The 27,853-nt window shown below is 47.2% G+C and overlaps 1 protein-coding gene across 4 annotated transcripts in view; it reads right to left on the bottom strand.

Annotated features, from left to right (window-relative positions):
* Window positions 1-27,853, bottom strand: part of SCUBE1 (signal peptide, CUB domain and EGF like domain containing 1) — a 2,199,864-nt gene that overhangs the window by 614,326 nt on the left and 1,557,685 nt on the right. For all 4 annotated transcript variants that reach the window (XM_078673869.1, XM_078673871.1, XM_078673868.1 and 1 more), the window contains one exon: window positions 26,530-26,622. In XM_078673869.1, the coding sequence (XP_078529995.1) occupies window positions 26,530-26,622 (93 nt within the window). The remainder of the gene's footprint in view (window positions 1-26,529; window positions 26,623-27,853) is intronic.

Raw genomic sequence — 27,853 nt, 5'->3', positions numbered from 1 at the left:
CAGACCCACCGTAATCTCCCACACATCTCCAACAGCACACAGTTGCTTCGATTAGTGAGACACATAACACCCTGATGCCACATCTGATATCTGTACCCAGAAATTCCATGAACCATCCCCCAGTTTCTATACCCTTGTTAGGTCTCGACTGGCGTACACTGCGCAGCAGTGTCGCGCAGCTCGAGAAATTTTGTCTTTCAGTTACTGGGGTTGAACCCGCCTCTCTCTTCCATTGGCTAGCTCCATAAATGGAGGCTAGCCATTGGAAGAGATGTGTGGCAATCATTCTCGGAGCAGATTCGTGGGCATTTCTGTGTTTTTTAAGCCCCGCCCCCTTTGTTTCGTCACATTGTGGGTGTTTCCTTTTTTTTTTTTTGCCAGGGCTGTTTTTTTCGTCAGTCTGTGCCAGCTCCCTGCTCGCTCGCAGTCTCCTCCCTGTGCTCCCACGGGGGCGGCTCTGACAACGCTTGTTATTATTGTTTGTGCCTTTGCACTGCAGTGCTTAAACACGCGACGATGGCTGTTTTAATTTGGTTACTTTAAGAACTGCCGGAAAATCAGGAATATATTCGCACTTTGGCCTTCGTGTAATCGCCAGGGTCAGTTTGAGACGTTGACGCCTTTGTCGTGATGTTCCTCTGGTCTCCCCTGCCTTTGAAGTTTCTCCCTTTGCCTTACGCATGCAGCAGGACACCAGGAGTGGAGGTTGTTGTTCAAGTGCCATGCGGTGGATGGTGCATGTGAAATAGTGTGCTCGGTGCCGTGACATCAGGCGGTGTCGGGTTTCCCGGGCTCTGAGGAGCAGCTTCAAAGGGTCTGAGCGCGCGCCCCGCCTCTGTGTGCCGGACCTCCGTGAGCCTGCACCGGCCCCGCCGTGAGCGCGTCTCCTCAGCGCAGAGCACCTCGTCCGGACAGCGGCAGGGCTGTGAGTATGGCTCCCCTCGTACCCGTGGTGTTTGTCTGTCGAGCGGGACATGAATGTCAGTTCTCGAGTGGGGTGATGGAAGCGGTAAGATAGTTGTGTGTGGATTTTCGTTGCCTCTACCCCCCAGTGCACTGTTTTTCCAGCCACGCTGCTCTGCTTTGATGAAAGGGGCAGGCTTTGCTCCACTCGTCTGAGATGCTTTGATATGAGGGGCACTGCTGCACTCTCTATAGCACATTTACTTCTGAATGCTGCAGCTACGTAGCTGTCGTTGGAAGGATATTAGAGGTGTAGGTACATGTTTTGTTTTTCTTCATTCAAAGTTATCCAAGTCTGTGTGGTGTAGCGGGAACAGCGACAATCTTTATCTTTAGAGTTACACATGTTACACCCAAGCTGGGTTGCTATAACACTTATACTTTGCTATGTAATAGCTCCCAGACTTCCTTCTCATCCCGAATGTAATTTCTCTAAATTACAATGCGTCCTCTTCATCATCAGACGTGTTTCTGTTGGCACCATCAGCACGTCTAGCGTGATATTATGGCATGGCACGTATGCCCAGTTCAGCATTGTGTCCTGTGGTTACATTCTGTACGTGGTGAGTTTACTTAGTGATGGACGTAGAGTTGTTCAGGTGCCTAGTGGACGCAAGGAGAATCATGAAAAACAATCTTGCTTCATGGGAAAGCAGGCGGTCTCAGAAAAACAATGCAGTCAACGCGCCCCCTGTTGTGGGTTAATAGCCTCCTATAATGCACACTATATGTTGATGCTGTTTGGATAGATCATAGATTAGTAATGTGAAAGCGTGAAACGAAGCAGACTATCTATTCCTGAGTACCTGCAGTTGATTGGAGCCAGTGGCCTCCTAATGAAAGTCACACACCCCTCAGAGAAGAGCTGACACACACTCCCTCCTAATGAAATGAAGCCCTGGAATGCAAAGACTGAGGGGATATACAGATTTCAAATGCTATCCACGTGTTCTGCCAAACTTGAGAAACAGATGCCTTTTCCCTCGGTGATCAATTGGGAAGTGGCTGGGCACAATAATCCACATTACCAGCTCTCCACATCATAGCAGGCGATTGTAAGCTGTGTATTTGATCGGTTCCCAAGACACATTCACCAAGGTACTTAATGCCTCCCCTGAAAAGCGCGATCACTCCCAAATCACTGAAAATAAATGGTCTCCAGGGGTAAAAGCAAAAGATGTGCCTGGTCATCAAGTTCTTAATTTATGGTGAATTCAACATGTTTCTTAGTGCTTAGGCTTTCTACAGATAGACATTTCTACTAGTCCGATCCATTGGAATTGTTACAGAAGCAAATTTGTATTTTATTTTTTTCATAAGTGCACTTCAGCTTAAGGTGAAAGAGCACTCCACAAGGCAGGGGTGTGGGCAGTGAAAGAACTATTACTCTTACATTGCCTGGGTAAATGATGGGAGCATGGGGTGTGGGGGCAGCACTAGTAGGCCAGAATTTGATTAGTGCTAAGAACAATTGAGGGTGTGTTGATAAATCCTGTCTTTGGGCGGGGTGGTGCAGGTGGTGCACCAACAGCTGTGTGGTGCATTAGGAAAGCACTTAAGTGGTAGCCAGGAGGGTGTTCGAAGCAGGCGGATTTCTTTTTTATGCAGGTGGCCCAAGAGATAAGGGGAACAGCAGTGTCCTTAACAAGCTTACAAACTTTGCAACATGATCATATGAAGGGCCTGGTATAAACCTTTGCAGTAGTCAATTTGTGAGTCACCAAAGCAGAAAACGCAGAGTGTGTATTGGTGGGTGTAACAAGGAAGAATAGGTTTGCACAAGAACAGGGGTAATGCTACTCCATTGACTTAAAAAGAGCATAGTCTGGTCTGCCTCGAAGTTAACCCCAAGATTCTTTACCACGTTTACAGGGAGTGAGAGGTAATGATAATCTCATTACTTCAATCAGGCAGTAGCCACTCCACTCAAAACACTATATTTGTTCAAACCTTTTCCTGCAGCTGAGAACACACCCTGTTTTACAACACATGTTGTGTGAGTCAGAGAACCTGTCATGTTTGAGGCGGTTTACCAATCTGTTGTCACAATGCCTCTGCTATTGTCACTAGCTCATCTACAGTGATGGGCTGCACGTAAAGTGACTGAGCGTTACAGAACACACTATCCCACTGTTCTGGATGGGAGTTTTCTCTTTCAGTGCACAGCTATGGCTTCCCACGCATTGATATTGTGAGGGAGGGAGTGTCCCGGTAAAGAGCTGTAGCTGGTCCTGTGGTGTTTACTTCATCACACTGTGTATTACTCTTCCCCTTGTACTTAGTTGTAAAACTATTAATATTGTCTGGTGTATGTTAGCACTTGAAGTGTGCTTTAGAACCAATAGGCGCAGCTCAAAGAACTATGTACTTCAAAGGTCATTTTATCCATTGGTAAACTGCTGCATTTTGATGCTTACACTGACATTTTAGCTAAGTGCACAGTGCAATGGCCAAGTGTGCTAGTTTGCTTTTAAATGTAATACATTGAGATTGATGTTTTAAACAATATATTTTGAGTGGAATTTTAGGAGATGTTTATGAAATCGGAATGACCAACAGTTCTGCTGCCGAAGCCAACATGCTCCAAATCTGCTTTCTCCATCACTTGTAATGGCTATACAATATTGCACATTTTTTGTAGGCTATGTAACTGAAAATGTACAAAGGGTCTTTTGAGAACGCTGCTGGTGGCTGCTTGCTTGACATCAGCATCCTGGTATTCTGAAAACCACACACTACTTTGAGATGTGGTCTCTAGTGATGACCTATTTGTAACATAATTCATAGGATGCCTCACTCTCACACCCCCGCACCCTCACACCACCTCACCCTCACACACCCTCACCCACTCACCCTCACACCCCCTCCCCATACACCCTCACGCTTACACCCCCTTACACCCCCTCACACACCCTCACCCTCACACCCCCTCACCCACCCTCACCCTCACACACCCTCACCCTCAAACACCCTCACTCTCACAGACCCTCACCCTCACACCACCTCACAAAGCCTCACCCTCACAAAGCCTCACCCTCACACACCCTCACCATCACACCCCTTCACACCCCCTCACCTCCCCCTCCCACCCCCTCAGACCCCCTCACACTCACGCCCCCTCACCACCCCTCACTATCACACACCCCCTCACCTTCACACACCCCTCACCCTCACTCACCCTTACTCGCCCACACACACCCTCACTCGCCCTCACACACCCTCTCACCCTCACTCACCCTCTCACCCTCACTCACCCTCTCACCCCCTCACCCACACTCACGCCCCCTCACCCTCACACACCCTCACACACCCTCACCCTCACACCCCTCCCCTGCTCTCACCCTTACACCCCCTCACCCTCACACCTCCTCACTCTCACACCCCTCACTCACACCCTCACACCCCCTCACCTTCACACACCCCCTCACCCCCACACACCCTCTCACACACGCTCCCTCACCCTCTAACCCTCACACACCCTCCCTCACCCTCTCACACTCTCACACCCTCACTCACCCTCTCACACCCACACTCACCCTCAATCAACCTCAATCACCCTCACACCCCCTCACCCAGCGCTCTGTGTGTGTGTCGCTGTGTGTGTGTGTGTGTGTGGCACTGTGTGTGTGGTGCTGTGTGTGTGTGTGTGGCGCTCTGTGTGTGTTTGTTGTGGCTCTGTGTGTGTGGCTCTGTGTGTGTGGCTCTGTGTGTGTGTGTGGCTCTGTGTGTGTGTGTGGCTCTGTGTGTGTGTGTGTGTGTGTGGCTCTGTGTGTGTGTGTGTGTGTGGCTCTGTGTGGGTACAAATGCAATAGGTCTCACATTTGCGAGACATTAAGCTATTGGCATTGTAAATGACAGTGCCATTTATTTATCTGTTTTCAAAACCAACACATAAATAACAATTTTGTCATTTACAATGCCAATAGCTCTAACTTTTGCAAAGGCGAGACCGTTGCATTGTAAATGCTTGTTCTATAAGGCAATCACACAGCCACAGATCCCAACGTTGGCAAAATGTCTATCGACCAACCTCATATATAGATAGCGCTATACTATGATTTAATAGATGAAACATATGACCCAAATGAAGTACAATCCTTATTTATCTCCAGGTACAGAATCACATCTGCTGCGTCCTTTCTATGGGGTTGGCAGGGTGACTACCTCTACAGATTTGTTGACTGTCCATATTGCTCTGGGAAGTTATGAGTCTTGCCTGTGTAGAACCCTTTACACATCAGGGTTTCCCTGTCTTCTTTGTCCTGTTCCTGTACTTTACCTTGCTTGCATCTGTCCTTTCCTGGCATATGCCTTCACCCGCGTCTCTGCATCGATACACTATGTCCATACCCAGATATTCCTTGGCCTTAAGTCCTGCTCCCCAGGAGTGCATAACACAGAACCAGCAAGAAAGAAACAATTACCATCAGAGAAAGCCAAGCAAGAGAGTAGACCCATTATCAATCTCAAGCTGCTGCCTTTGCATCAAACTTTCCCTGTACACTGGTGCAACATGGTTGCCCATTCTTTACAAGTCACTAAAACCTGAACATGACCGCTACCTGATATACAAAGTGAATGTGTACTTTGCACGAGTTATTCGTGTCTTTATGATACTTGCCCACGTTTCACCAGCCCGTGTGGATGGCGAGTCTTTAGTAGATAAACAGTATTTACTACATAGAATATTTATTAATGCAGAGAGAAATGCCTTTGATGTTTAACCTAGAATCGTCTACACTAAATAAGACATGCTTCTAATGAAATGTTTAGAAAACAATGTGTCTGGTGTTGACACAAAGTGACCAACATGTATTAATAAATTATATATGTTTTTGTTACAACTACAAAGATTTAGAATTCTAGACATGTTAATTTCAATAACATAAGGCATTTGCAATGTGTAATGTACTCTAGACTATCTTTTATTATGACTTAAGTTTGAGACACAATTTATAAGGATGTGCAATTCTCTCTGTGTAACTGCTCGAAATGTCGTTCTTAGCTTTAAATGGTCTTTACACATGCCTTATACTAAATTAGGTTAAACGAAAATGTTTCATCTATGTATGCATTAATGTTACACGAACGCACTTTTGAAAAGGTCCTAGGTAGTTGTAGTTATATCTAGTGATGAGCAATGCAATTATCTGATGTGTATTAATTAATGCAGAGTGAACTAAAAGTACTAAAGAATCTTATGCTCGTGAATGTTTAAAATGCACAAGCATATAAATGTGCATGATTAATTAAATGTCTTAAGTTAGCAGGCTTCAGGCTAAAGGCCAAACAGCCTGATTCATCAACGGGACGTTTTGCGTGGCCCTAATAGTGATTAATAGCGATTCGCTATCAAGGACACGCAAAACGATATTCATGATTATTTTAGAGAAAGAAAAGCGAATCGCACGTGGCCGCTAATACCGGTTGCGATTATCGAAAATCGCATAAAATACGCAATTACCGGCTACATCCGTGTCGGAATTGCGAATTCTCTAATACCGAGTTCGTCAATAGCGGGACAGCAAATAGCACGAGATCGGGAAAACGGGAAGTCGCATGTAAGCTCCTGCAATTCTGTTTGGATACAACACAGAAAGTACAGTGCAGCAATGTCTGAGGATGCAGTTCCTGGGCCCAGCAACACCACAGGGCGGAAGAGAAAGTTAAAATTCTCCGAGCTGGAGCATTTAATAGAAGGGGTGGTGGCCAACCACTCAAAACTGTTTGGGAAGGACTCTAGGAGGGTGGCGGAACAGGAAAAACGCAGGATCTGGCAGGGTATAGCGTCCACGGTGAACTCCGTGGGTGTGGCTGATAGGTCGCTGGAGGAACTCAAAAAACGCTGGTACGACCTCCGAGGTCGTGCCAAAGAGAGGGTGGCTGAGCGCCTTGGAGAGTCATCGGGCACTGGAGGGGGAGGACCTAGAGTCCCTCCAAACACCCCCATGGAGGACCAAGTAGAGAACACCCTGGAGACAGAGGCGGTCATCGGAGTGACTCATCTGGACTCATCCCGCCCCACCCAAGACAACCAAGGTAAGTGGCATGCGACTGCGACCCTGTCCCCTATGAATGTCCATGACCAATTAGCCTCCCATATTGTTCCATAGTCATGCCATCGTTCCACATCAGGTAATGCCCTGAAGCATTGTGGGACATGTAGTGTGGCCACAATGTAGATGTACCACAATGCAGCCAGACAGGTTCCAAAGTACGCAAAGCCATAGCGAGTCAGGGAATGTCACCCAGCATGCATGTAGCAACTGCACGTGTGACAGATACATGCAACTAATGAACGTCCACTTCCCCTCACAGGTGGTGCAGACAGCAGCGACAGCGAGAGGCTGCAAATAGATGAGGAGGCACAGGATGAGGAGGAGGTGCCGCCACATACACAGCCACCAGCCCCTGCCCCAGCAACTACTCCCGCAGCCAAGTCCACCACCAGTGTGCCTCCTGCGTCTGGCGCAGCAACTACTCCCGCAGCCAGGTCCACCACCAGTGTGCCTCCTGCGTCTGGCGCAGCAACTACTCCCGCAGCCAAGTCCACCACCAGTGTGCCTCCTGCGCCTGGCCCAGCAACTACTCCCGCAGCCAGGTCCACTACCAGGGTGCCTCCAGCCCCTGCCGCACCAACAACGCCTGCCGTGACACCACCAGCAGCTGGTGCTTCAACATCAGGGCCTGCGACAGCGGCAACACAGCGGCCACCCACTGTGTCAGGCCAGCAGAGCATGCGTGGCAGGCCTCGCCTGCAGACCAATGCACCTATCAGCAGGAGGGGGAATGGACAGGAGCGTGGAAAGACGCATGCTCCGCATACATCAGCTGCAAGCACACCAGCAAGGTGCCATACAGCTACAGCTGTACAACATTGGGCGCAATGTTGCCGGAGTGGGGGACCGGATGGACCGCATGACGGCAGCCATGGAAGGTGTGGGGGAGGGAATGGCCAGCATGACTGCAGCCATGGCAGGTGTGGGGGAGGGTATGGCCCGCATGACTGCAGCCATGGAGGCCAGCGCTGCTGCAAATACATCGCAGCGCAACGCAGCACGCCGCCGCCACCGTCAGCTATTGACCCGGCTGACCGCCTACACCAGGTCCAATTATATCATAGGCAATGCCACATCACAGTTATCGCGGCGGTCCCTTGCGCAGCAGCAGCAGCTCATCCAGTGCTGCGAGGATGTGGCCAGGGTCCTTGAGCACCTGACCAGTGCCGTGATAGCACTACACCCTCCTGCTCTACCTGCCACTGTTGGGGGTGATGATGCCAGTGAGGGGACATCGAGTGTGAGCAGCCACTCTGCCTCACACATAGGGGCACGCAGGCGCATCACCAGACCCACAGCAGCTGCACGTGCCTTGGATGAGGATGAGCCACAGAGGCGCTTGGGTGGTACGCGCAGGAGGCGCACATGACTTCATATGACTCTTACAGGCACAGGCTGAGTATAAGCCTGCCCTGTCCTGTCACACAGCAGTATTCTGAAATACTGTTAGCAATGACAACATTTAAAGTGGTACCATTATTGTGAATGAAACAATAATATTTATTTTAGCAGCACACATTGGCGTTGTGTCATTATTACTTTTTGCATGCATTTGTGATTTGTGGGGTGAGGGAAGAGGGTGCATTAATTTAATTTAATTTCTAATTTAAAATATTTATAAAGCGCAGCGTGCACCGTACGGTTTCTTGGCGCTAATAGAGAGTTGGACAACTGAGGCAAAGTAAAACCTGTTGTGGACAAGAAGGGAATTTACACGGGAAAGGCCTGTTTGAAAAGAAACGTTTTTAGATCTTTACGGAAAGAAAGATAGTGAGTGGCAGAGCGGAGGTGATCAGGGAGGGAGTTCCAGAACGTGGGGGCCAGGGTAGCGAAGTTGGTTCCACCCCACTTTTTACGTTTGAAGCGTCGGATTTGGAGGAGGGATTTGGAAGAAGAACGGAGCTCTCTGGTAGGGACGTATTCACTTATTAGCGAAGAGATGAAAGCGGGGGCAGTGCCTTGACGGGCCTGGAAGACCATGCAGCCGGTCTTGAACAGGGAACGTTCCTTAACAGGGAGCCAATGAAGCTCCCTGAGGAGGGGTGTGGAGTGATGATAACGTGGGAGACCATAGACCAGCCGGGCCGCCTGGTTCTGGACCATCTGGAGTCTCCGCAGGCTGTATGCTGGAATGCCGTTGTAGATGGCATTAGCATAATCTAGCCGCGATATCACCAGTGCGGCCATGATCAGCTTGAGTGCTTGTGGGGAAAAGAAACGGGAGACCGTGCGGATAGTTCGGAGGGTGAGGAAGCAGGAGGAGACAACAGTGCTGATTTGTGAATGAAGGGTGAGCTGGTTATTGATTTTAACCCCCAGTGTTTTAACTGCGGTTGAGGGGGTGGGGGAGGGACCGAAAGAAGAGGGCCAGAAGCGGGAATTCCAGGGACTGGACGAACCACCGGTGAGAACCAGCTCGGTTTTGTCCGGGTTCAATTTAAGATGGTTGTGGTTCATCCAGTCCCTGATGAAAGTCAAGGTAGATTGAAAGTTAGAGACAGAGAGAGGAGAGGAGGACAGGTCAAAGATGAGCTGGAGGTCGTCGGCATAATTATACACGGTGACCTCCAGCTGCTGAAGAGCGAAAATAAGAGGAGAGATATAGAGGTTAAATAATAAAGGCAAAAGAGAGGAGCCCTGGGGAACACCACAAGTGACAGGAAGTGGGGTGGTCGTAAAGTCTCCTAGCCGGACCGCCTGAGTGCGGTCCCTCAGGAAGGAGGAAAGCCAAATCAGGGCTGAACCCTCAATTCCAGCCGCCCTGACACGGGACAGTAAGATGGTGTGGTCAACCGTGTCAAAGGCGGCGGAGAGATCGAGGAGTACCAGCGCCTGATGATTGTTATTGTCCATACCCTTCCTGAGGTTATCCAAGACCGAGACCACCACTGATTCGGTCGAGTGCCTGGGGCGAAAGCCAGCCTGGCGGGAGGCCAGTCCCCCATTAGCCTCTACGTGGGCGCTGAAAACCGCGGTGACATGGCGTTCCAGCACCTTGCCCAGGTAGGGCAGCAGGGAAATTGGGCGGTAGTTGGCTGAGATGGACGGGTCAGCGCCAGGCTTTTTTCAAATGGGCACTATAGTGGCTGCTTTGAGCGCCGGGGTCACTACTCCCTGCGCAAGGGAGTTGTTGAGGAAGGTAATGGGGGATTCAGGGCAGGAGGAGTAGATATGTTGCAGGATTCGAGCCGGACAGATGTCTGCCGGAGAGCCCGACTTTACTTTGGGGAGTATCTCCCGGAATCTAGCCTCAGTAAGGGGAGGGATAGAGGTAAGATGACAAAGGACAGTGGGAAAGGAAGGATCCACAAAGGCAGGTGAAGGGGGGGGGATATTAGCCTTGATGGCGGCGATCTTCTCCAAGAAGTAAATGTTAAGTTGGTCGCATAGTGACTGGGATGGAGGGATTTGAGGTGAGGCTCTATCAGAATAGGCCAGGTCGTTCACTATGCCGAATAGTTCTCTAGATTTGTTTTCAGCTGCCATTATTTTTGTAGAGAAATAGGTGGTTTTGGCAGAAAGAATTGCAGTTTTATAATCGGCAAGTGATTTAAGATAGCGGGTTTTTAATGAGGGGCAATAGTTTTTTCTCCACCGTCTCTCTGCCTGTCGAGCGGACAGTTTTAGTTCTTTTAGGTGGTCGTTAAACCACCTGTTGGAGTCCTTAGGTCGCCGGATGGAAATGCGACGCAGGGGAGCCACTGAGTCGCAGCCTCCAGTCAGCCAGGAGTTAATAGCGTTGGCTTGAGAGTGGGAAGAAAGGCCAGAGAGAGTCGGAGCAGAGTTCCGAAGCAGGGAGGACAAGGAAGGGAGGTCGACTCTGTTCCAATTCCGCGCCCAGGTATTTTTGGCGTGTGGGACTTTGGATACACGGTTGTGGAAGATGGAAAAGGAAATAAGGGCATGGTCGGACCAAGAACAGGGGGATACAGTCACAGAGGATATTTGAAGATTGAGGGACCAAACCTGGTCAAGTGAGTGACCGTGAGAGTGAGTGGGGACAGTTATGTGCGGAACAAAGTTCAAAGAGGAAAGAGATTCTGTGAACTCTTTCGAAGCAGTGCACTCAGAGGGGTCCGAAGGCCAGTAGTTAAAATCCCCAAGCACTAAGACCGAGGCGTAATTGACCACCAAATTGGCCAGCAGGTCTTGAAATGCCGGTAGGAACAGAGGCGAAGACTGGGGTGGGCGGTACATTAGGAGACAAGTAATAGGGGGAGAAAAGGATAGGGAACGGACTACAAGGAACTCAGTGGGGGCGATGGGAGGGAAGGGAAGGGTTTGAAGGTTTAATTCTGACCGAGCGATTGCCGCCACACCACCACCAACCCTGCCTGCCGGACGATCGACACGTAGGGCAACGTAGGAAGGGGGGAGGGTAGCCAGGAGAACAGGAAGGGAAGAATCGCAGAACCAGGTTTCGGTCAAGAGCAGCAAGTCAGGCTTCTCAGTATCAAGCAGGACAAACAGCTCATGGTGGTGCTTGACCGCTGACCTGGTGTTGAGTAATAGAGCGGATAACGATGGAGTGGGAGGCGGAGGATCAGGCGGGGAAGAGTCATGTGGCGCAGGGAATGATCGGGAGGGCGGCAATGTAGGAGTGTAAGAGGAGACAAGACCTAATGAGGCGATGTGTCTATGGACAGTTTCTGAGAGAGGCTAATTGCCTTGGAGGGTTGTAAGCTCCTCAGAAGAGTATGAGGTAAATTTGGCATGGGGTCGTGCCCCTGGCCCTGTCCGGCCGCGGACGGGCGCAGACGGGCTTGCCTTAGGCGCGCCCGCTGCGCACGTCCGCTGCGCGTTCTGGGATTGCACATTGTTAAAGGAAATCTAAAGGCGGGAAGGGGGCGTGGCCTCTAGGTGGGCGTGGCCAGGCGTGTAACAAGCCGGAGGGAGGGGGTCACGTGAGCGCTAGATCCGCTGCACGGCGTCCTCGAAGTTCAAATAGTAATGGGAGTCGAGGTAAGTTTAAAAACACAGATTTACACAATTATTTCAGTAAAACAAACACACTCCCGGCTATTTTGCCTCAGGAGACTCAGAATCGCCCAAGTGCTAGCGTCTCAGCGCGGCGGGAAGGGGGCGTGGCCTCTAGGTGGGCGTGGCCAGGCGTGTAACAAGCCGGAGGGAGGGGGTCACGTGAGCGCTAGATCCGCTGCACGGCGCCCTCGAAGTGCATTAGAAACTGTTCAGTGTGATGTGGTTGCGACGTCTGTGGCCTTCAGCTGGATTCTCCCCGCGTGCATGGTGCCCATGTGCAGGTGGCCGGTCGTCCCCTTCAGATTCACTGCCAGAGATGTCGACAGGTATCCGGCGCTTGGTTGCAATGTTATGCAGTATTGCGCAGACAGCCACAATGCGGCAGCACACTGCAGGACTGAAATACATGGCCCCACCGGTCTTGTGCAGTATGCGGAACCTGCTCTTGAGCAGCCCAAATGTCCTTTCTATGCAATTCCTTGTCCGAATGTGTGCAACATTGTAGCGCCGTTGCTGGGGTGTAGCAGGGTTGAGGTATGGGGTGAGGAGGTAATCACGGAGGGCGTAGCCACTGTCACCTGAATGAGAGGAGCAGAGGATGAGTGCCTGTGCTGCGCTGCTACTTCATAGCAATGTGACATTGTCGACAAAGTGTACTTACCAAGTAGGTGTCTTTCCCCAAAGTCTCCCCTGGCCAGTCGTGTGTGGAGGCCGCTGTGCCGGAATATGTAGGAGTCATGCGTACTCCCTGGGTACTGGGCCACAATGTCAGTGATGTATGTCTTGGCATTGCAAACCATCTGTATGTTGAGGGAGTGGTAGGACTTGCGATTGCGGAACATATACTCCGTGGCAGCTGGTGGGCAGATGGCGATGTGGGTACAGTCTATGCATCCGAGTACATGTGGAAAATGGGCTACATTGTAGAATTGTAGCTTGGTCAAGTCCAAATCCTGTTGGCTGGTGGGAAAATTGATGTGTCGGTGTAGCTGGGTAAGCATAGCGTCAACAAAAGTCTTGAGGCAGCGTGACATGGTGGGCTGGGATATCCCCCCAGCAACCGCTACTATCCCCTGGAAGCTCCCGGAGGTGCAGGCTACACAATACCTGCACATGTGTAGGCACCGCATTGGTACGCCTTGTTGGGTGCTGCATCAGGGGGTCAAGGTCATGTATCAGCTGGATTATCATTTCCCCATTCAGCCTGTATTTAGCATATATCTGCTCTCTGGTTTGGCCCAGCAAGGTGACCCGCTGGCGGAATATCCTGTCCTGGATCCGGCCTCTCCTCCGTGCTGCTCGCTGTAGCCTTCGCCGCCTGACCACCATGTAGACGGCGAAGTGGAGAAGTGTGGCTCACTGGTTAGAGGAGGCAGACCTGGAAGCAGAGGTCAGCCCGGGACCAGGGTTCAATTCCCGGCTCGGCGGGGTCTCGAGTCCTAAAATGTCCATGGACTTGACAATTCTCGCTCCGGTGCCTACTCGATTCACGGGTTCACACTCTGTGACTCTGGGCAATAGCTTGCTTAATCTCCACAACGGCCCCTCGCGGCGGGATGCCTGGCTTTCACCTTGCGGATACCCTGCCGGGGTTATCTCACAGGGGAATACCAGGACGGGTTCCCTAAGCAAGCGCTTAGAAACCGCTTGGTGATTTGCGCTATATAAATTCCTGTACATTTACATGTACATTCCTGGCATTGTGGAACTCCTAATGCTGCTGCTGATTGTCCTTATGTGTGATAGGTCAGGCCTGAACCTGTTACTGATTGGCCAACAGTTTTTTTAAAAATATTTTTGAATGGCTTTTATGGTTACCACCTGCTTTGAGTTCGCCCTAATTTGCTCCGCGCAAACTGCGATTTTTGGGTTTTTCGCTATTTGAGGTTTTTGATGAATACCGATTGCGATTGTATAGCGAATTCGCAATTTATTTCTCAGGATCCGTGGTTTTTCGCATTTTCCGATTCGCTAATGCTCTCCTACCGGGATTCTGCGAATATTATTGCGAATTCGCTATTATGTGTTTGCGACTTCATGTTGAATGCCGATTACGGACATTGCGCCCGCAATTGCATTTTCGCAGCGATTGCGGGCGCAATTTTGCTTCATGAATCAGGCTGTAAATCGCTGTCCCTGGAGAACCTACGGTGTTCTACATTTCTGCTGGCTTGCTTCTTTTGCAGGCTTTCTCAAAACGTGTTAGTGTAGAATAGATATATTTCTTGTAAGAAGCAATAGATACATACCTGGGAACGAACTTCGACAACAAGTACATGAGAAACCTGTAAGATGAACAATGAACTGTTGTGCTCAATAATGAGCATGAGACCGAGATGGAGTTCCCATGTCTAGTGTGGGACTTAACTTAGTTGTTGCAGAATATACCATCTTGCAACAAATAGAAGGGACTACTATTGGTGACTCAAGCAGAGGGGAGTTGCTGATGGACTCTGGCAATAATAACTTATCATTGCCCTGGTCGAGGGTACGGCGGAACTGACAGTAAGGCAGAACCAGTAGACTTTGAATGTGGCCACAGATTATTTTGGACTTCCTGGCCTGACCGCATGTCGCATATTTTACCGAACCCCTTCTGCATATTTTATGCAGAACCCTTGTTTGGATTCCAACCTGAGCCATTTCCCAAATCCTATTTCCCCTTGAATGCCCTTTAATGGTCTTACCTGGTGCCTCTGTTGCTTCTCTGGCGAAGGAAACAGGCTGGAACGTTGGGAGCACTCCCGGAGGAGGGGAAGCACAGCTTCCATCATTCCGTGCGCGCAGGTAGGGTGACCAACCGTCCGTAAATTTCAAGGACAGTCCGTAATTTCGGCCATCTGTCCGTTGTCCGTGAAGGATTCTTTAACTCACCTCCCTTCTTGACTTGACATGACGCATTCAGGGCTGTTTGCATCTGAATAGATGCCCCTGCTCTTGAAGCTGCAGCCTCCACGCCTCACACCTCCAGCCCTTGATGAGCTGTTAAGAGGTGCTTGAAGGTGACTGAGAGGGAGGGGCTGCAGCTTCAGGAGCAGGGGGCATCTATTCAGATGAAAACAGCCCTGAATGCGTCATGTCTCTGCAAGTTGTGTGAGACATTCCCTTTCTGCCCAGGGCCCCATACATCCTACAACCGGTCTGGATTACACCGAGGCAGCACGTGGTTCTCTTCACAGCAAAGAGATTAATTACTGTCACTAAATTGTAAACAAACCTCGATTCTTCAAACATGAAGTCTTTAATGTAATAAAATAAAGAAATGGCACAATCGCACCCACACTGATTAATAAAGTAAGGAGGACAATCAGCTAAATCAGTTCTCTTGGAGTATCTCCTTTAAATACTGTACATCACAGTGGGGGATGGCAAAAGTAACATTTTGAAAAGAGAGACTGACTTCTCATTGTCTTGTCCAGGAGGGGTTGAGGAGCCCTACCCCACCCTGGAAGAGACCAAGATGATACTAGAATACCGCATGCCCACCCCTGTGCCCACCCTGGTGGATCCTGGTCCCCCTCCAGCCCGCCCTCCCCCCAGTAATGGCTCCGGTGCCTGGGTGGATGGATGAGTAAGGGAAAGGATGGCTAGATGGGTGAAAGGGTAAATGGCTGGATGGATTAGTCAATGGATGGATGGGTAGAAGAGTGGATGGATGAGTGTACAGACGGCTAGGGTGAAAGGGTGGATGGATGGATAAAGGATGGATGAAGGGATGGATGAGTGAAAGGATAGATGGAAGGATACATGATGGATAGGTTTGCAAATGGTTGAATATGTTTGGATATGGCTGGGCTTACTTATATACTATTGCGCAACCTCTGATATGTCTGTAAAACTTATCCAATTGTCCTGAAGTTTTTTCCTGAATTTTGACCTCCTGTCCTGAATTTGTGTCCTGAATTTTGACCCTTTGTCCTGAATTTTTACACTCACCGTCCTGAATTTGCACCAATGCCAGTTGGTCACCCTACGCGCAGGTCGCATACAAAGCAGCACCACCGACCCGTGGCGCGTGTAGCTGCAGCCTTACCTGGTGCTTCTCTGGTAGAGGGAACGGGCTGGAAATTTTGGAGCACTCCTGGAGGAGGGAAACCACAGCTCCCATCACTCCTTGCACACAGGTCGCGTACAAAGCAGCACAGCCGAAACCTGGAGCGTGTAGCCGCAGTCTTACCTGGTGCATCTCTGGCAGAGGGAACGGGCTGGAACATTTGGAGCACTCCCGGAGTAGGGAAACCACAGCCCCGTTCACTCCTTGCGCGCAGGTCGCATACAAAGCGGCACCGCCGACCCGAGGCAAGGGACGCACACAGGGACGCGCCCAGGCCACTAGAGCCCGGAGGAGGCTGGGCTGGGACCACTCCCTAACATCTGGTCCATTTTGAAGGTACTGTGATTTCCCCTACTTTTTTTACTTGCATCGATTTGTCTGGGGTAGAACTGAACATTACTCTCATTTATAATGAGCAAATGGAAAAGACGCACAGAACGGCCGGGGGTGGAGTTGTGGGTACCCTGGATGCCTTCCTAAAGAGGGCGGAGACTGCTCCAACACATGAAATAGAGCTAACAGAGCGAAGGCTTTCTTTGGACTCCCTTATTACACAAAAACGCTCCTCTCTTGGCACTCACAGCATGGGCGTTCCCCCTTTCAGGTCCCCACAACAGTCTGCCCCTCATCTTGCTAATGCTCCATATTCCACACTCCCCCCCCCCACCCCCCCTTCAGCACTACATCGAGCTGCAACATAGTGATCCGGGCCAAGACAGCATCACTCCAGCTAGAGAACTGTAACAGTGAACCCCCAGTCAAAGAAGAAGGGAAGGCAGTCACCAAAACCAAAAACCCTGGAAAGGGTCACACGCTGGGAAACGTACCAGGATAGACGAACTGGAATTGGGGCAATCTGTACCAGTAATGTCTACTGACACTGTTACACCACCCACATACATGACTGATGCCGACTTCCTGAAAAGAGTAGAGACCTTGGTTTCTGTGTTATTGAATCCCCTTCTGTATAAATTGTCCCAAATTGAAGAGAGGCTGACATCTATGGAGGCCTCATGTAGATTGCATCATACTCTTGTAAATAGCGATCAGACAAATGAGTTAGCTGGCTTGCCAGCTCAATTCTGGGGTTCGGACTTAACATCAATTGACAATATGGGTAGCCATGCTCTTCAGCAGGTAGCAGAGCTCCCAGCACGGTCTCATGTGATAGTTTTGAGAAATGTCCCAACCTTAAGGGAAGGTCAAGTCGAAACAACTACTCAGCTAATGGAGAAGTCCTTCCACTGGTTGAATTGCCATGCAGCTGGCACTGGTTATGGTGGGGCACGACTAGCCAATCAAATCATCATGGCTAGAAGGGCAGGGTGGTTGGGGGTTTCCCCGAAAGTAACAAAGGGTGAGTGTGTTATGATAAATTGCAACAATTTCTACGTCCCAAGACTCCTCTTAGAACATTTGAGCAGAGTTCCACCTGTTGGGCCACAGATCACAGCACTATCCCTAGGGTACTTTTATAGGCCCCTTCCACTATTGGACCTTGAATCGTCACTTCATATAAGGAAAACCCAGAGAGACCAAACCTGTTGGACAATCAGGGAATCCTCCTATAGAACAGATTTGCCCATCTTTGAGGCTTGGAGATATGTGATTGACTATCCGCGAACCAGCAGGAGGCGCATGCCCCGGTGTCCACTGCGGTCCTTGCGGCCAATAGTGATAGAGAGCCGACTACTACCCCTAGTGAGAACAATAGAGGGTATTCAGATGTATTAGGAGTAGTATCGTGGAATGTGGCAGGAAATTGAACAAATTGAGTGATGTCCACTGGCTCAAACTATGGCAGGACCAAGATATTTCCTGCCTACAGGAGACTTGAGCAACAGAAGAGATCTTCCTAAATGGCTACCGCTCATACCAGACCAGGGCTATCCCGTCTCCCTCAGGAAGAGCCAAAGGGGACTTAATAACTTTGATCCCCAATACATTGGCTCTGAAAGTAAAGATGTTAGAAGGAAAGTGTCCATACTTTCATCTTCTCATCTTAGAGTTGGCTAACCAAGACTTCTGGCTCCTAATAAATTATTATATCAATAACTTTAGCCCAAATATGCATTCCGTTCTGGAGGAAGTGAACCGTGCCATTGATAAGGCAACTAAACGTATCAAACAAAAGACTGTCTTAAATATCATTTGGATGGGAGATTTTAACATCCATCCCGGGGACTGTGGTATGGAGGATCTGATGGGGAATTCTGTCCACCACTTCTCTCATACAACTTATGGAAATACCCTCAATAAGATACTCTCATCTAGAAATATACTATTAGTTAATAACCGGTCCACTACCACTGACAACTTGCTACCAACATTTCATGGTGATCACCAGGAATCAACTATAGATTTTAAACTGATCACAAACCCCTTAAAGGTGCAGCAAAGTAAACATTCAATTTACCGGTTTCAGTGATTACCCAATTTAATATTGTGAAATCCAACTGGTGCACAGGGTTGTGTCATCCCCCCAGAAAAATGGATAGTCAGTGTTATCCAGGAGAAACGGATACCAACTTAAGTGGACTAAAATTGAAAAAACTAAGATGATACATGTGACAGACCACCTTCTTTTTCATGGATTCTGGGAAAATTAAAGTGGTGGAGTCGTTTCCCTATTTAGGCTTACTTTTTGACAAAAATCAATCATGGTCCAAATTGATAGAGGGAAGAGCAATGGGTACGGAGAGAAGTTTAATGGCGCTAAAATCATTCTCTAATAGGTTGGGAGAAAAACCCTTAATCCCAATGAAAAAGATTTACCATGCTAAAACAAAGGCGGCAGACGTGTATGGGGCAGGTGTATGGGGTATGGCCCCTAGTGACTCCCTGCAGTTCATTGAGAATAGTTTCTTTAAATCTTTTACCTCTCTTCCCCAGTCCTATTTTAACTATGTTCTTCGCAGAGAGCTGGCTCTACCTTACATTGTGGACTCGACCATAATGGCATCACTCCAGCTGCGGCTTTCTATGTGGCGTAGGGACACAGTCCCTCTTACGCAAAATATAATAACTCATATTTTTAAATCAGATAACTGCAGCAGGATTAGGTGGTTAAAGTATGTAGAGTCGGAATTAAAGGCTATTGGTTTAAATCACTTTTTTAAGGATCCATCCTCCTGCAAGACCCTATCAAAGCAGAAACTGGCTGATACATTTATGCTGCGGGCACAATATCTGAGAAGGGAAAGACATTTTCAAAGTTAGTCAGCTCGTGTGTATGAACTAATTCCAGCTCGGGAGGGGGGAGGATACTTTTAACTGGCTGACGTCACACTGCCAAATTATAAATTAATTTTATTAAGATTCCGCCTAAATTTGATTCCGCTGATGGTAGGCTACCCAGGGAAGAAATTCAAACAGTCTGAACTTTCCTTGTGCCTGTGCGATAACCAATCTCCACAAAATGATCTTTATGTTTTATTTTCTGTGGTTTTTATCATCAGGAAAGACATAACTTTATTGACCTGATCAGTAAACGTTATAATTTCAAATTTTGTCGCGTAGCATTGTACTTGCTTAAATCTCTTCAGAATCCTTTTGTATGCTTCTCAGTCACATCATTCTTATGGGCATGTATGAAAAAAAAGAAGCAAGTGGGCCCATAACTAGAAAAGGGATTGTCTTTTTAAATGCTTACCTTTTTTAATATTTAATGTTTCAAATAATTATTAACTAGACAATATACATAAATGAAATAGATTTTACAATAGATTGAGCGGGAGTACATTTTTAAATAATGGGACTTATGCTTTTTTATAATCATGTCTCCTTTTAAAAATGCTATTGTATGTACTTTTATGATCTCATGTGTAAGATCGAATAAAGGAATTGATTGAGAGACATTTCCCTACGGCCCAATAATTCTTGAATGTGGTTAAGACCAACACTGTTCCCAACCTACTGCAGACTCCTGACCAAGCTTCCGCCAAGATATCGCTAATATTACTTATATTCTTTTATATAATTACTATTATCTTTTGTAGATTTATACTATGAGCATTTAAGTACCTAATTTGTTGTTTAGAGATTAGATTTCTAATGCCTAGGAAAGACCAAGCTAAATTGTATTGTGAATATCAATTATTGATGTGATTGTTCTATATAGCGGCTACAGAGCTGCTTGTTTGCCTAAATCTTGTTTGCCTTTACTTCTTCAGGAGACTTGGCCTTCCTACCACAATCGTTTATTTATATAGTTTAATATTAAGGTTAATATATTTGAATCGGATTACTAATTTGTAATAAACTATTCAATTGGCTACTGATTCCTGGTCCACTTTGTGTAACCAACCTTGGTTGTATTGTTAAGTGGAAATTGATATGGACTAAATCTGTTGAGACAACGTGCAGCCTCTCCTTACTTATACCATGACTGTTACCTTTCGCATATGTTGCTATCACGTAACCTGTGTTTTTCCTTCCTTATTGACGTTCTGTGCCGACCAGCTTATGGATTCTTTTTACTTTTTGTGAAAAGGTGCAGATATATTCCATATGAACCTGGTATTTTGCTCTTTATTGCTATCATTTGAAATCCACAGTTACTGGTGACAACGATAACCGCACATTGTACATTGTCCTGTATTGCAAAATCAATAAAATTATGTTAAAGAAAGTGGAAATTGATTGGACAAGTTATGCTAACTCTCTTTCCCCTCAGTTCAACAGACAAGGTCCATCAGAGGCCCAAGTTAGCATGGAAGTAAGTGGTATTTAAGGATCCAGTAAAGGAGGTACATCCTCATCAACAGTTGGGCCCAGAAACACAAGGTTAAATCTGCTGGGTCAACACCAAAGAGACTGGATGTGTGTCAGGTTATACGAACCTCTGGATAGTCATAGTCTCTAGTCTCAACTTGATCCGGCACTGCTGTGTAAGTATTATTTGGCTAATACCATTTGTCCAGCAATAACACCCTCAAACGCCTTTCGCGGCATGTTATGGTACACCTCCATTGGAGATTTACTGCATGATGTTCAGAAGTGCAACAGAGAGACACTGTTCATATTCTGGATTGCAATGTGCTGTCACTTTAAGAGTGTAAGAAGTCATGCACTTTCCCGACTAGAACCGTCAGGAGTTTTTGTTTGAGCTTTGTATGTTGTGAAGCTTCTAAAGTTTAAGGAAAAAGCAGCCCTTCGCTATAGTAGAAACTGCTTCCATAACAGCACAGGACAGCTGATGAACTGCTACCACTCAGAAAAAGTAAACAGTTCCCTGATTCTGGCTCCATCAGTTTTGCATTCACCTGAGCTGTCCTGTGGCATTTTATTGCTCCCCAAATAAACATCTTCCCAACTGACCCGCATAAGCCCCTTGCCCTAGGAAAAATCTGCAGCAAGGAAATCCGGCCTTGGAGCAGGCTAGCCATGCAGAGTTACTCGCTTCAGGTGAAGTTAGAAATATTTCTTTCTTTAATGTAGCCAGTGTTTTAAGCTGGAAAGCTTTATTGTGACAGCAATGATGGTTCTATCACCCTGTAAATTGTCAAATAGGTCTGCAAACAATGTATTATCTCCATACATGTCCATATTCAGTCAAGTCCACCATTGACCTGCTGTGGGCAAGTGGCAAATAAAATCATATGTAACTGTACACTGCAGCAGTAATATTTTCACTGGTCATAGATTCAAATGTCACGCTAAATTGCCCAGTTCTGGTGCAAAATTGCCCAGCTCTGGTGCAATTATAATGAGATCATCCTATTCTTTTAAACCAGCGATACTTAGCATACTTAGGCGTTGGAGACCAATGTGGGTCCCCAACGCCTAGTCAGGGGGCCCAAGACTTCTTAGAAAATTAAACAATAACAGATTAATAAAGTGTATATGAATAAAAAAACTACATTGAAAATTACATTCTAAAACTTTCTTGAAATCTGATGGAGTTTGAAATTGAAGGCTAAAAATTAAGATTGTGTCCTCAAATTAATTCATGGGAATAGTGCAGGTACATCAAACAGAATATAGTATGGGCACTGGAGACCTCAATTGAACTTACAAAACATCCAACATTCCCTTTAATTAAAAAATATATATATTTTCCTATATTTGTTTATGAATTAAATACAATAATTCATTTTTTGTGGATTTGTTTTTGCTGAATGGTTGTTTTTTTATTTTTGGTTATTGCTTTGCAGTTCAAATCATGGACACTGATTAGCCTGGGATCTCTGACTTCTAGTAATGACTCAGTGAGGGGGTCCCTGGATTCCAAAAATGGTTCAATGGGGATCCCCCTGTTCCAGCAATGATTAAGTGAGGGTCCATGGAAGTCAAAAAGTTAAGAACTACTGTTTTACATCAATACACTTTCCTAGGGCCCATCTGTCTTAAACATTTTTCTACACCTAGCATGCTCCCCATGCAAGCAACTTCAAATCAAATCATATTTCACCCATCACACCTCAGCTGTAAAAAGCCCTTGAAAAGTAAGGCTGCGATCCGGCAGAGACTAGCGGATCTAGAACAAAAATTGGGTAACTTGGAGTCGCGTCAGGCAGCCGAGGGGGGAGAGGAGCTCAAAAAAGAAATTAAAGACGCGCTAAGTGTATACCAGGATGTGGCAGACAACGAAGTCAAGCATCTGGGCAAGTAAGCCACAGCCCGCACTTACGGCGAGGGGGATAGGCCTGGCTCGGTATTAGCACAAATTCTGAAGACCAAGCGTGGCAAAACACTGATAACAGAAATTAGGTCGGCTGAGGGAACACTGCTGACCGAAGAAGCAGACGTTGCAGTGAGATTTAGGAAATTTGATTCGGATATATACACTTCTCGCTCTTCAGGCACGGATGAGGAAATACTCGATTATTTAGAACATATCAAGCTACCATTCCTCACCAACACGCATAGAGAGTTCTTGATGCACCCCATTGAAAAGGATGAAATAATAGAGGCCCCAGGGGCGGACGGCCTAACTGTCGGCTTTTATAAAGCCTTTCTTGACATTCTGCTCCCCCATCTCTCAACGTTATTCGAGGATATGTGTGTATCAGGTACGATACCACGGACGATGAGAGAGGCGATTATTGTCGCCATCCCCATACCAGGTAAGCCGCCAGAGGAAAGCGGGTCTTACCGACCCCTCTCGTTGCTCAATGTCGATACCAAGATCTTTGCCAAAATATTGGCTAACCGTCTAGCTCCTCTATCCTCCACGCTAGTAGCTCCGGAGCAGGCGGGGTTCATCCCTGACAGGAACTTGACTTACAACATACGCACGGTGTCTGGAACCATGCAACATGTCAAAAGGACACTAGTGCGGTGGCGGTCTTACTGGATATGGAGAAAGCATTCGACTCGTCGAGTAGGTCTTCATGCGACAGGTGTTGACTAGGATGGGACTGGGGTCAGTCTTCCTTCAGTTGATTGGCGTCCTGTACAATGCACCCACAGCGAGAATCCGGTTAGGCAATCTGGTCACGGACTCCTTTGCTATATACAGAGGGACTAGACAGGGCTGCCCACTATCATCCATACTGTATGGCCTGGTGGCTGAGCCGCTGGCATGTGCACTCAGAGAATATCATGGACACAGGGGTATCAGGTTCCCGTCCTATAGGATTATAGTGTCGACATATGCGGATGACACATTATTGTATGTTTGTGATCCGGTAAACAATCTTTCCCCAGTACTCAGGGAGGTAGTGCTCTTTGGTGCACTATCGGGTTTACGAGTCAACTGGACTAAATCTCTTGTCTTCCCACTTACCCCGATCATGGCAAATTTTTAAATGGACTACCCTTTACAATGGACTACAGACTCTATTCGGTATCTGGGTATTCGCTTACACACAGACTCAGAGACAGTGTTTAGAGAGAACTATGGCATCACAATAGATAAATTGGAGGACGATGTTGAGAACTGGATAAGGCTACCACTGTCTTTAATTGGCCGAATCTCCATTATGAAAATGGTCATATTGCCCAGACTTCTATTCCTTTTTATGAATATTGCTATAGTATTGCCACGCTCCTTCTTTCATAGACTCAATAAATCGATGGTTAACCTGGCTTGGGCGGGTAAACTAGCACTGGTACAATGGCGGGTGCTCACATTACCGTACCACATGGGGGGACTGGGCGCGCCAGACTTCGATCTCTTCAACAGAGTGGCACAAGGGGCGCAAGCACACTATTGGATCCATGGTGCCTCAGACATACCGTTTCTCTGTATGGAAAAATTGTTTGCTGAGCCACTCCCACTTCAAACCACGATATTTGAACCCTTAAAACGGAGAACAGGGATAATAGACTCCATTAATACGACACAACACGCCTGGCATAGCTTATTGCGCCTACAGGCGGGGGCTCTGCTGTATGCCCCAGCAATGCCGATAGAATGGACATGTTGGCTAGCCCCCTGTAGGGAGGGCGGGGTTACGCGTGCACTACACTCATTGAACATAGCTACGACGGGAGACTTATTTCAAGATGGAGTAGTTAAGACGTGGGAACAGGTAACGAGTGTGGCAGGTGCATGCACACTGTTACAGCGCTTTCAGTTTTACAGAGTCCGCAGGGCTATAAGCGACTTGTTGGAGGAGGACATGGCTGAGCCTCCGGAGGTGCCAGAACTGGCCTATATTATAAAAATGAAGTCTCCCCGCAAGAAGGTCGCTACCATATATAAATTGGCTATATCTCACAGAGCGAACCAATACACTGCGGCCAGGCTGGCCTGGCAAAGGGACCTACAACTAGCAGTAGATGACCCTATGTGGAATTACTGCAGCACTATCACTAGGCGAATCTCACTGCACGGCAGACACAGACTAATACACTTCAAGTACACCAATAGGGCATACTACACAGTGGAGAAGTGTGGCTCACTGGTTAGAGGAGGCAGACCTGGAAGCAGAGGTCAGCCCGGGACCAGGGTTCAATTCCCGGCTCGGCGGGGTCTTGAGTCCTAATATGTCCATGGACTCGACAATTCTCGCTCCGGTGCCTACTCGATTCACGGGTTCACACTCTGCGACTTTGGGCAATAGCTTGCTTAATCTCCACAACGGCCCCTCGCGGCGGGATGCCTGGCTTTCACCTTGCAGATACCCTGCCGGGGTTATCTCACAGGGGAATACCAGGACGGGTTCCCTAAGCAAGCGCTTAGAAACCGCTTGGTGATTTGCGCTATATAAATTCCTGTACATTTACATTTTACATTTACATTTACATTTACACTCCAGAGAGACTGCATAGGTATGGGTTGAGGGAAGATGCGGGCTGCGACAGGTGGCATGCCGGCTTAGAGGACTTTATGCATCTAGCATGGCAGTGTCCGGGAGTGTTTACTTATTGGGTGGTCACTTCCAAGAATTGGGGGAAATTGTCGATACAGACCTCACCCCTGACCCTGTAGTCTCACTTTTGGGTTATTCTAAGAAACTACCTAAAGCGATACGCATCGCATAGCAGATATGGGTTTACTCCTGGCAAAGCGTAGAGTAGCCATGTGCTGGATGAGGGGCCCATTCTAACTGTAGAACAATGGGCTCATGATATGCTTTATTGCTGTACTCAATCGGAAAACTTCAGTGAACTGCTCCCGCCTCATAGCAGACCCAAGAACTTCTGGGGGCTGTACACGGCATATAGACTTAATAAGGCTGCGGAGCCCAAAAATGAGACAACGGCAGACCCAGAGGTACTTGTGTAATACTCCATCATCCCAGAGCCTAGTTAGTAGTAAGCAGATGGCAGGGCCCTCTCCGCAGCATGATCAGAGGGACGCTTATCCCCATGGAAAATGCTGCCAGTTATGGCAAAAGATCTGAAGGGACTGGAGATAGATAGACAACGGGACATCATGTAAGAGGGTCACATCCTTGACACATACCCGCTAGATTTTAGCAAGTGCTGAGCCACTCCTGATTGCAATACAACGTTTTTATCTTATTGGTATTTGGTGCAGCAATGATAAGGTTTATGTGTAATTTGTGAACAGTATTGGGTATGAAACTCTGCTTGCCCCCCTTGGAATGTTGGCCTTAAAGCTGTGTACAGTATTTCTTAGTATCGAGCCACCGGCCCCAGGGTTGTAGGCGAAAGGCTGTCTATGTTTGCAAATTTTGTTTTCTGAAATAAAACTTATAAAAGAAAAAAAGATAAGTAAGGCCAGCACAATTAAGCTGCATAGTTCTAACGGTAGGTCAGCAACTCTACAGGCTCACCATACATTCGTAGACAAGACATTGCTCACTCTTACAATATAAATAAAAAATAAATAAAAGTATTCATACCAATCTAGTGTAAAACTCGTACACAATCACACATTCATGTCTAGGGAAGTATAAACAACACACTTGTTTTCCTACCTAAATTGCCCCAGGAGTCCTCTAGTATCCAGGATGTAGACTTACCGCCTGTATTCATGTAAATGCTGATCAATTGCAAATTAATATGTAATGTAGAGAGACATACAGAAAACAGAGACATATTTATTCTATTAAATACCTGCACAGATGGAGACTGTTGCATTCCTTTTGGGTTGGGATGTGCCTTTATGTACTGGAGCTCCACAACGCAATGTGTAACTATTTTCAGAATCTAAGCAAAAGAAGAAACATTGGTATATCAAATTTAGCATGCATTCAAAAGTACAACATGTTGGTGCAGAAATTTTATAAAGTGTTTGACTATTGGGAAGACTGGAGGAGTATGGACCCTAAAACGGTGGAGGCGGGGAAGGCCCCATGGAGCTCACTATAAAAATGTACTCATACTAGACCAGTGTATAAATCTAAAGAGGACGGGAAATGTCGGATACCCTAGTTCTGTAAGAACACTGAAAAATGCATTATTTAAAAAAAAACAAAAAAAACAATATGTAAGTGAGGATATGAGGCAATTTAGACGAATGGCATCAGTTTGGACGATAGTCCATTGCTTGAGTGTATAGCGACATCCATTTTAATTGAAGCTATTCACCCTTGGCATAAATGAACAGTGAGACTACTGTACCCAATCCAGCGCCTAGTATATCAGAAAGATATAGACAAAGTACATATGCGCCAACTACGATTTATAAATGGTACATTTTATGAAACGTCAGGTTGATTGAAGACACAAAGACCTGAATAGGAGTAAAAGAGAAGATATGAAAGACAGGTGAAATTACTTTTAGGGGGACTACTTCATTCCAATATCAAACGTCCCATAATTCTCACACATTCTACGTGCATTACCCAGAGGTCGCAAAGTTCTTGGCATGTAGGTGTGCACGTAAGTGTCGGGACTCTCCCATCTCTTTTAGTTGTCGCAAGAAAAGAAAGAGCTCCGGTATCCATCCAGTTGTAAAGTCACAAGAAACATTTTAAAGAAAATTCATGAGAAAACTGCATGTCCATTTTAAGTGCTAAAAATCAACTCACAAGGACATTTTGCCAGTGGATAAACTAGACCAGTGCATAACTCCAGGAAAAGTCGTAAACTGCAGCTAGGACAAACCTTTGCACGTCCCTAATTCGAGCATCTTTCGTGTTGTCGGCCTGTGGGGATTTAGGGCCACATTGTGCTAAGCTTCGTCGTAAACGGGGCCTAGTCAGTACAATCCATGTGTACCCTTCTTTGACTAAAGCCACGCTTGGCCCCTACCTCAAATCACATGCATGGGTGAGCATGATTACTGACTAGAAGAAAAAGAGGATGGGGATTGACAGCAAGGTTTATCACTGATTGCCCTTCTAGTATGAAGTAACACAACGTAGATCAGAGGTGGCAGGTATATGTCTCGTGCAAAAACCATAACACAAAACACATCTGAACTAAATTTACACTT

This window comes from Lissotriton helveticus, chromosome 1_1 (genome assembly GCF_964261635.1).
Source record: "Lissotriton helveticus chromosome 1_1, aLisHel1.1, whole genome shotgun sequence".
Taxonomy (NCBI): Eukaryota; Metazoa; Chordata; class Amphibia; order Caudata; family Salamandridae; genus Lissotriton; species Lissotriton helveticus.
Note: the sequence above shows the minus strand (reverse complement) of the source record. Positions and strands in the feature narration are given on the sequence as shown.